Source organism: Mastomys coucha, unplaced genomic scaffold, assembly GCF_008632895.1.
Source record: "Mastomys coucha isolate ucsf_1 unplaced genomic scaffold, UCSF_Mcou_1 pScaffold14, whole genome shotgun sequence".
Classification (NCBI taxonomy): domain Eukaryota; kingdom Metazoa; phylum Chordata; class Mammalia; order Rodentia; family Muridae; genus Mastomys; species Mastomys coucha.
Genome location: NW_022196896.1, coordinates 79,538,972 through 79,550,143, shown reverse-complemented (window position 1 = coordinate 79,550,143; position 11,172 = coordinate 79,538,972). Strand labels below are relative to the sequence as shown.

Here is an 11,172-nt window from a genome sequence, read left to right as displayed (position 1 = left end):
TAATCCACTTTTAAATAGCATTGGGCCATCAAGATACATATTCAATAATTCTATGTAATTAATAAACAAACCCATTAAAAGAGTTTCTAACTAGACAGGATAAATATATCTGAACAGAGGTAGTAACACACACACACACACACACACACACGCACACACACACACACACACACACACACACACACACACACGGATATTGGCTGTACTGAGGATGAAAGCAGAAGCCTGGAAAAATCCCTGCCTCTACCCCAATGCTGAAAAGAAGATCTTCCCAAGGCCTTTAGTCTTTTGTCGTAATGTCCTGTGATTGGCCAGATAGTTAACCAGCTTCCTTGCATGATTTCCTAGCCTGGGATAATAGGAGCAGCTCTCTTTCTCAAAGGCCAGTGGCTTTCTTGAACCCACTTGTAACCCCATGTACATAGCAAGCCACAAACTCAGAGCAGGAGAGGCAGAGCTGCTGGTCACACTGGTGCAGCTTAGTCTGCCTGACCCTTAACAGTATTTCACCCATAACACTGCTCATCTTCCCTTCATCTCCTACCAATGCTGGTTTTGCCACAAAACTTCCCTTCAGTATTATGCTTCTTCTTTTCCTCACTGAATAATCTCATTACTGGCTGGTCCCATCAGTGCATTTAGATAAGAATCTTTGTAGAAATCACAAGGAAAGGGAGCAAATGACATTTCTGTCTTGCCATAAGTTTCTATCTACTTTTGAAATCAGGCCAGGAGTGTGTATGAGGCCTTATGTTAAAGACCTGCTTAGAGTGTGATTTCTGAAAATAACAATTCTTCTCACTCATTTCCACAAAAACAGAAAATGACATTCAGGACAAATTAGCTCCCTCTTGACTTCTTTTTTCTAACCACCCATCTGACTCCAAGAAAGTACTCTTTCATGAGACAGTGGAACGATCAAAACATCTCTCAGAAAATGAGATTAATGATTTCTCTGCCTCAGCAAATTTCAGATTATACACTAGCCTGACCTTGTTTCCAAAGCAAATCTTATGAGCTACTTGGTTCCTCCTGGACAATCTATAATTTTACAGGCCCGGAGTCTCTATGCTAGGCCAGTTTTAAATGGATTTACTTAAGACAATCTTATTTTGCTTCGATCCTTTCCTGGGGTTATCTCCTCCTGGTTACACATCCATCAGATTTTGACTGAAATACTTCCTCCAAAATTACAGCCTTCAGCGCACACAGCTTCAGGTCGGCTGTGATCTGAGCACTGAGATTGTCAGAAAGAAAACGGGAAAAAAATGCATAGAGTTCACAGTCTTCCTTTCATATAAACATAATAGGATGAAATTCCCTGCAGGGCCATTTTTATCCTATATTCTCCCACTGTGTCAAATTCAGCTATATTGGACATGGAAGGCTAAAGACATGAAGTGGTGACCATTTTTCTAAAAGCCATTTCTCTGGGTGCCTCAGCAGCAATCTCCTAGGTATATAGCAATCCTTTTCTGCTGAAAGGTCATTTCTCTTTCCCTTTTCATCTAATATCCCAACTGCTCATTCATTTGTTTGACAATTGGTGAGGATAGGGCTGAAAAGGTCACATGCTGCACTCTAGTATTCTATGTCTTTCTGTGTAGACAACTAGACTTCTAATACGCTTATTAAAAGTTTCAAGGTGCCTCTGCTTGTCTCTCTTCACAGTCATCACAAAACAGAAACCCCATTTGCAACTGCTAAAAATGAGACTTGAGAAGGGTGGAGAACACAGCATCGTGGAACTGGGTCTTCTGGTCCCATGTTTAGCACGCTTTTCTCTCTTTTTTTTAAAAAAATTGGATAGTTTATTTGTCTATATTTCAAATGTTATCCCCTTTCTCCATTTCCTCTCGGCAAACTCCCTATTTCAACCCCACCCCCTTTACAGTGCTTCTATGAGGGTGCTCACATTTGTATTGGTCAGGATCTAGCAGAGCCTCTCAGGAGAGAGCTGTATCAGGCTCCTGTCAGCAAGCACTTCTTGTCATCAGCAATAGTGTCTGGGTTTGGTGTCAGCATGTGGGATGGATCCCCAGGTGGGACAGTCTCTGGATGGCCTTTCCTTCAGTCTCTGTTCCACTCTTTGTCCCTTTATTCCCTTTAGACAGGAGCCTAAAATTTTGGTTTAAAATTTTGGAGATGGTTGGGTGGCCTCATCCCTTAACTTGGGAGGGGGGTCATGCCTAACCTCTGAATATGGTCTCCAGAGGGTCACCCAACCTTTTGTGGGATATTTCAGCTAATGTCATCCCTGTGGGGTCCTGGGAGGCTCTTGCTTTCCTAGCATCTGGAACTTTCTGGCTGTTACCCCCAGTTTCCCATCCCCGATTGCCACACACCTCTGGTCAATTTCCTGAGCCTCTGTACATCTCCTCCATATCCTCCCATACCAGATTCTGCCACTCTTTTTCCCCCTCCCCTCATCCCTTCCTCTCAAGTCCCTCCCACTCTCTACATCCCTCGATTATATTGTTCCCCCTTCAAAGTAGGATTGAAACATTCGCTCTTTGGTCTTCTTTCTTCTTGAGCTTCATGTAGTCTGTGAGTTGTATCATGGGTATCCCATGCTCTTTGCCTAATATCCACTTATCAGTGTATATATACCACGTGTACTCTTTTGTGACTGAGTTACCTCACCCAGGATGATGTTTTCTAGATCCATTCATTTGCCTGTGAACTTCCTGATGTCATTGTTTTTAATGGCTGAGTAGTACTCCTTTGTGTAAATGTACCACATTATCTGTATCCATTCCTCTGTTAGGGACATCTAGGTTGTTTCCAGCTTCTGGCTATTATAAATAAGGCTGCTATGAACATAGTGGAGCATGTTTCCTTGAAACGTGTTGGAGCATCTTCTGGGTATATGCTCAAGAGTGGTATAGCTGGGTCCTCAGGTAGTACTATGTCCAATGTTCTGAGGAACTGTCAGACTAATTTCCAGAGTGGTTGTACCAGCTTTCAAGCCCACCAGCAATGGAGGAGTGTTTCTCTTTCTCCACATCCTCTTACCTGAGTTTTTGATCTTAGCGATTCTGACTAGTATGAGGTGGAATCTTAGGGTTGTTTTGATTTGCATTTCCCTGATGACTAAGGATGTTGAATATTTCTTTAGGTGCTTCTCAGCCATTTGAGTTACCTCAGTTGAGAATTCTCTCTTTAGCTCTGTTCCCCATTTTTGGTAGGGAGATTTGGTCCTTTGGAGTATCCAGTCTGTTAGTCTATGTATTTTGATTGGGGCATTGAGTACATTGATGCTAAGAGATATTAAGGAAAAGTAATTGTTGCTTCCTGTTTACTTCATTGTTATAGATGGAATTATGTTTGTGTGGTTATCTTCTTTTGGGTTTTTTGAAAGATTACTTTTTTGCTTTTTCTAGTGTGTAGTTTATCTTCTTGTGTTAGAGTTTTCCACCTGTTATCCTTTGTAGGGCTGGATTTGTGGAGAGATATATAAATTTGGTTTTGTTATGGAATACTTTGGTTTCTCCATCTATGATAACTGAGAGTTTTGCTGGGTATAGTAGCCTGGGTTGACATTTATGTTCTCTTAGGGTCTGTATGACATCTGCCCAGGATCTTCTAGCTTTCATAGTCTCTGGTGAGAGAAGTCTAGTGTAATTCTGATAGGTCTGCCTTTATATGTTACTTGACCTATTTCTCTTACTGCTTTTAATATACTTTCTTTGTTTTGTGCATTTAGTCTTTTGACTATTATGTAATGGGAGGAATTTCTTTTCTGATCCAATCCACTTGGTGTTCTGCAGGCTTCTTGCATGTTTATGGGCATCTCTTTCTTAGGGTTAGGGAAGTTTTCTTTTATAATTTTATTGAAGATATTTACTGCCTCTTTTAGTTAGGAATCTTCACTCTCTTCTTTACATATCCTCAGGTTTGGTCTTCTCATTGTGTCCTGAATTTCCTGGATGTTCTGGGTTAGGAGTTTTTTGCTTTTTGCATTTTCTTTGACTGTTGTATTAATGTTTTCTATGGTATCTTCTGCCCTTGAGATTCTTCCTTCTCTTGTATTCTGTTGGTGATGCTTGTATCTATAACTCCTGATCTCTTTTGTAGGTTTTCTATCTCCAGAGTTGTCTCCCTTTGTCATTTCTTTATTGTTTCTATTTCCATTTTTAGATTCTGGATGGTTTTGTTCAACTCCTTCACCTATTTGTTTGTGTTTTCCTGTAATTCTTTAAGGGATTTTTGTGTTTCCTCTTTAAGGGCTTCTACCTGTTTACCTGTATACTGCATATCTTTAAGGGAGTTATTTATATCCTTCTTAAAGTCTTCTATCATCATCATGAGATGTGATTTTGAATAGAGTCTTGCTTTTCCAGTGTGTTGGGGTATCCCACACACAGAGCTTGCTGTGGAGAGAGAACTGGGTTCTGATAATGCCAAGTAGCCTTGGTTTCTGTTACTTACATTCTTGCCCTTACCTCTTGCCATTTGGTTATCTATGTTGTTAGGTAATCTTGCTGTCTCTGACTGTGGATTGTCCCACCTGTAAGCCTGTGTGCCAGAACTCCTGGGGGACCAGCTCTCTCTGGGAGGAATTTGGGTATGGAAAGCTGTGGCATAGGGTCAGCTGTGGCATAGGGTCAGCTGTGGCACAGGGTCAGCTCCAGAGTGCAGATGGACACTGGAAGGATCCTGTCTCAGCTTGCTTCTCAGTTCTTGTGTCCTGGGAATTCTGGGCCGGTCTCTCTTCGGCCGGAATTTGAGCAGAAGTTGTGGTCTCACCTGTGTCAGTACTCCTGGGAGACCAGCTCTCTCTCTGTAGGATTTTGGTATGGAGAGCTGTGGCACAGGATCAGCTTCAGGTACAGATGGAAACTGGAAGGACTCTCAACACTTCACTTCTTACAACACTCTACCAAGAGCAATGTTTTCCATTTTGCTCATCTCCTAGAGTCCTTCTACTACAGAATAAGGACAACTGATTTAGGAAAATGCTCTCCCATCCTGCCCAGCGACTTGTGTACAAGGAAGTGGTTCTGAGAGTAGTACCTTTTGCCAGCTTACCTGGGAACTTGGGAGAAGTCTAGCATGCTTTTCTTTACAAAAGCACTTCAGTCTTAGCTGTGACTCACTATATTGGGCATATGGAACCTAAAGAGGCTACCTCACGTAGCCAGACAGAAACCCTATTGGAGTGATAGGGATACCAACCCACCCACAAAACTTCAACCCCAACCCCAAATGTATCCTGACTACAAGAAATGCAGGCATGGGGGGTGGAGTAGACTGATGGAATGGCCAACCATTAACTGTCCCATCTTGAGATTCATACCATGGGCAAGCACCAACCCCTAACAAGATTAATAGTACTCTGTTATGCTTGCAGACAGGGGCACGTTGTCCTCTAAGAGGCTCCACCCAGCAGCTGACTCAGACAGATACAGATACCCCCAGCCAAAGAGTGGATGGAGCTTGACAACTCTTATGGAAGAATTGGAGAAAGAGTTTTGGTCCCCAAAGGGGAGAGGAATTCCACAGGAAGCCCTTGTGGCTGAACTACCTACCAAAGAGCATACAGAGTCTGAACCTAGGGTTCCTTGCTCATATGTAGCAGATGTACAACTTAGCCTTCATGTGGGTTCTGAAAAACTGGAACTGGTGCTATCCCAAAAGCTATTGCCTGTACATGGGATGTATTCTACTAGATGGGTTGCCTTGCCTGGTCTTAGTAGCAGAGAAAGCACCTAGTCTCGCTGAAGAAGTGCCAGGGTGGGGAGGATACCCAGGGGCCCCCCACCTTTAAAGCAGAGAAGAGAAGAGGGGTGGAATGATTGTGAGAGTGGTGACTGGGAGGAGGAAGTGAATGGGATGTAAAGTGAATAAGTAAACAAAACAAACAAACAAACAAAACCCAACCAAACAACCAAACAAAAACACCCAACCCAAACCAATCAACCAAAGACAAAACCAAAAGCACTTCAGTTCTTCATATCAAGATAACCTATTCAAAAGTAGAAAAGTTAAGTAATAATTATACTAATTTCTCTACTCACATTGAAGGGAACTTACATCATAAGTATGTGTAATCAAGCCTTTGCTAAAATTTGAGTTCAAAGGACATGGTCACTCTGGTGGAGTAGATGAGGTCTGGGAGCTTTGGATTGTGTAGTCTCAGGGTAGAGTGTCATCTAGAGAAGGGGCAGAGTCAATGTAGAAGGCATTGCACAGGCATGATATGAAAGAATGTTTCAGAGTGAGAGATGTTCCAGGAGACATTTTCCTTTCCTGTCTTTCCTGAGTGAGATTAGGTCCTTTTCTTTGCTAACAGACACAATTTTAATGACTTTCCCCAAAATGAGTATTTATGTTTCAGCTTCTAATGCCACACACATTATATACTAATAATCTAAAAGCAAGCAAGTGAACACTGTACTTTGAAATATTGTTATTGAGATTAATTTGTATTAGAGAGAGGAGGTTCCAAAATAGAAATTTATTTAACAGTCAACAGTGACTTATAATAAATACTTGACATTTTGTATTAACATTATAAAGATAGATTCTGACAAATAAACCATCCTGTCTATTGGCCATGCAGATGGCAAGCATTTGTGATTTCAGTGGCTTAAGATACTATTGAGAGCACAGAAGTTGTTTATGGTGATTCCTTGCTGAGGAGTTGACTTAATTTCTAAACAGACTTTCCAATACTAGTTCTTATGGCTTTGGATTAACTTTTTTGGATGGCTATTCTCAGCTGTCAACTTGACTATATCTGGAATGAACTACAATGCAGAAATGGAGGACACATCTGTGACCCTGGTCTTGAAATTTTAAGCCAGATCTTGAGGCACACCTTTAATCTGGGCCATACCTTCTGCTGGAGCCTATACATGGACAATGGAAGAAGGAAGGTGTTATATTTTCCTGCTGGCACTTACTTGCCAGCACATTCATTGGAGCCTACTTCTTCAGGATTCCAGTTTATACAGAAGACCCAGCTTCATGGGTCTAGATTCCTAGACATCTCATTCACAGCTGGCCATTGTTTGGTTTAGTTGGACTGCAATCTGTAAGTCATTCCAATAAATAGTGGAGTTCTGTGAGTCTAGAGAAATTTGGCTAATACACTATTGATGATTACAATACTAGAGAAGAATCCAATAATTACAAATTAGTTTTCAAGGATTTAATGCAGTGCTTTGGGCTACTCTGCCATGCTGCTGCTCACTCCTATCTTCTTTTAAATGAGACGTGACCAACACCTTCTGTGAGAAGCTGGTCTTCAGAAAAAGAATGAACTAGAAATGCTCATGTTTATCCTTTTAAATATTTGACTAGAACAATCATTATACCAGAAAAGTAATATTAACTACATTAGGTATAATAGAAACTGGAGTTGTCTCTTAAATAGGAAGACAGACATCCTTGGGTAGAAAGAAATATCACCGTTATTTTAGAGGATAAGCTGCAAATTGGAAAGTTCACATAGTGTCACTGTAATTAGAAGCAGGTACACATAAATTATCGAAGAGAGAAGACTAATTGTTACTAATGAACCTTTTAAAGTAAAAACTTAATGAAATGCATAATTAAACACTAATAGCCAAAAGATGGGCAATCTTCTTCCATTTCACTTACATTAGATTTTGGTTTAAGGTTAAGTTAATTTTTTTTACTAGTATTTAAAGTGTCACTGCTCCTACATCATTATAAAAACGAGCAACACAACAGATATTTTTTTTTAATGCCAGTTTTCATATGCATCAAGCCAAGGTGGCAACTGGAATTTGGTTGTGATGAAAGAAAGTACTAAGATCTCGGTACCTAGGGTACAGAGTCAGACCCAGAGATTTTGTTGGCCAAGGTGTCCCTTCATCTCTGTTCTCTGTCTCTGTAGAGGCCTGTCTTGATTAGTTTCAAGCCTTTTGGAAGAGTCACAGTATCAATGATCAGAGTGGTGTGTGTGTTTGTGTGTGTGTGTGTTCTTGTGTATGAGCGCCGGCATGAATATGCAAAGTCGCACATGTTGAGATCAGAGTAGAGCCTCAGCTATGGGTCCTTGACCTCCACCTTGTTTCAACTAGGATCTCTCTTTTGTTGCTTGCCTGGAGTTTGCCAAGACAACTGGCCTGTTAGATTCAGGGGTTTTCTTGGTTTTGCCTCCCATTTTTAGTGACATGAAGGCAATAGGAAGAGGTGGTATTGGAGGCAGAAACTCTTAGTGATTTGTTTGGTGATTTCACCCTGGAAGCCATGTATATAATAAAAAATAATAATTAAAAACAAAGCCATAAAATCAACTTGTTAAATATATAATAAACATAAATAAAACCTATGAACTAGTGAGAAGCATGTTGAGAAAGAATTTCCAGTAATTTTGTAATGCAGCAATATTTTTTATATTATGTAATTTTTTTTTACAATCCAGATTTTAACCCCCTCCTGGCCCACCCTCTGACTGTTCTACATCCCATACCTCCTCCCCCTACTCTGTCTCCATGATGATGTCCCTACTCCCCAACCCCACTCCACCACACCTCTCCACTCCTTGGGGCCCTCCAGTCTCTTGAGGGTTAGGTGCATCTTCTGTGACTGAGTCTAGACCTGACAATTTTCTGCTGTATATGTGTTGGGGGTCTCAGATCAGCTGAGGTATGCTGCCTGGTTGGTGGTCCAGTGTCCAAGAGATCTTGGGAATCCAGGTTATTTGAGACTGCTGGTCCTCCTATAGGGTCCCTCTTCTCTTCAGCTTCTTCTAGCTTTTCCCTAATTCATTCTTCTGTTATGGGACATCTGGCTTGTTTCTAGTTTCTTATAACAAATAAGACCACTATGAACACAGAGGAATATGGTGCATGGAGGGGCATCTTTTGTGTATATGCCCAAGGGTGATATAACTGGATCTTCAGGTAGATCTATTTCCATTTTATGAGGAATCTCCAGATTGATTTCTAGAGTAGTTGTACCAGTTTACAATCCCACTAGCAACGAAGGAGTGTTCCTCTTTCTCCACATTCTTGCCAACATATACTGTCACCTGAGGGTTTGATCTTAGCCATTCTTAATGGTGTAAGGTGTAAGGGTCATTTTGATTTGCATTTCCCTAATCACGAAGGAATTTGAACATTTCTTTAAGTGCTTCTTGGTCATTCGAGATTCCTCTGTTGTAAATTCTCTGTTTAGTTCTATAGCCCATTTTTTTTGATTGGACTGTTTGGTTTTTCTGGTGGTTAGCTTCTTGAGTTCTTTATATATTTTGGATATTAGCCCTCTATCAGATGTGGGGTTAGTGAAGATTTTTTTTCCCAATCTGTGTGTTGCCGATTTGTTCTATTGACTGTGTCCTTTGCCTTACTGAAGCTTTCCAGTTTCATGAGGTCCCATTTATCAATTCTTGACTTTAGATCATGAGCCATTGGAGTTCTGTTTAGGAAATTTCCCCCTGTGCCAATGAGTTCCAGGCTCTTTCCCACTTTCTCTTCTATTAGATTCAGTTCATCTGGTTTTATGTTTTATGGTTTTATGGTTTATGATTTAACACTTTGCCTAATATGTTATAAAGAAGAAAGAAAACACAAAGAAATGCTGGGCTGCATTCAGAGGCTTAAGGCTGGTAAGTAAATTTAACAACTACTGGTAGTCATCCAGTATGATATCAGATAACATAAACTTTCACATATCTCTACATGTGTGAGAAATTCAGGAATAAAATATGGTGCAATTGTATGGGATTTGCCAAGCTATCGCTAATTTCTTCTGTTGGTGTGTTATTTTCCACCAGAGCTTGTAAAATGTTTGTTGTGTATTTCCTTAGTTTAAAAGAATATTAAAATTAATATAAGATCTTTTAAAAATCCTTATGAGAGTTATAGATACATATGTCAAAGCAGATGAGCATGAATGAGCAAATATTAGGAATCAGAGTACTTAAAATAAGAGGAAAGAAAGATAACATTAAAGAAGTTAAGCAAAAATCTGTTAAATTTTCACTCAAAGCTATATGAACTAAGTCTTCTTGCATTGTGTGTGTCAGAGCCCTGGAGACAATGACCACATGGTCACTGTTCTGAGTCTCCAGAGCTCAGCTGAAGATGTCTACATAGTACTTTGTATTCAGTGGAGCAAGGATCTTTGAAGACATGAGTGTTTGCAGTTCAGGTCAGAGAGAGCTTATACAGAAAGAAGCCGAAGATATCTAGGTAGTTCAGGTAAGAGAAAACTCACCATGGCATCATTGTATAACTATCTTTAAGCGATGCAGGAATTGAGTGGAAGGGCTTGCATTTGTCTCTAAAGGGACACTGGAATAATGTCTGCCTTGGATGCAGTGAAATAGGAAATGAATGACATCAAAAAGGAAGTAAAGAGGCTTAAAAATCACAAAATGTAACAAGAGCTTGGGATAGCTCAGAATTTTCTGAACTTGGCAAAAGGATTCAATGACTTCTGCTTTTTTATACAGATTGCACTTCAGCATGGCTAATTGTTGATGAAACATTTCTCATTTCAAGAAACATCTTTGCTGTTAAATGCAGCGAGAATGCTAAGCGCCTATGAAGTGAGGGAAGGAGATGATAGTCACAAGTGCCTGCTGGGATCAGTAAAGGTGACAGAGGTTTTGATAATGAGTGGATTGGTAGTATGAAATTGGAAACTCTTGATGTATTTAAAAATCTAGGGTCTCACACTCCACCGTCGGCTCACACAGCGCTTCTTCCCAATGGAAGAAGAAATCGCCGCACTCGTCATTGACAATGGCTCCGGCATGTGCAAAGCTGGCTTTGCTGGCAACGACGCCCCTAGGGCCGTGTTCCCGTCCATCGTAGGGCGCCCCCGACACCAGGGCGTCATGGTGGGCATGGGCCAGAAGGACTCCTACGTGGGTGATGAGGCCCAGAGCAAGAGGGGTATCCTCACCCTCAAGTACCCGATCGAGCACGGCATTGTCACCAACTGGGATGACATGGAGAAGATCTGGCACCACACCTTCTACAATGAGCTGCGTGTGGCCCCTGAGGAGCACCCGGTGCTTTTGACCGAGGCCCTCCTGAACCCCAAAGCTAACAGAGAGAAGATGACACAGATAATGTTTGAAACCTTCAATACCCCAGCCATGTACGCGGCCATTCAGGCAGTGCTGTCCTTGTATGCATCTGGGCGCACCACTGGCATTGTCATGGACTCTGGTGACGGGGTCACACA

General features: G+C 41.1%; 1 protein-coding gene across 1 annotated transcript; it reads left to right on the top strand.

Annotated features, from left to right (window-relative positions):
- Positions 1–10,688: 10,688 nt before the first annotated feature.
- LOC116089438 (actin-1-like) lies at positions 10,689–11,170 on the top strand (the record flags this gene model as incomplete). The annotated part of the gene is made up of 1 exon (XM_031368978.1): positions 10,689–11,170. A coding segment is annotated over exon 1 (480 nt), but the record flags the coding sequence as incomplete, so codon positions are not given.
- Positions 11,171–11,172: the final 2 nt, after the last annotated feature.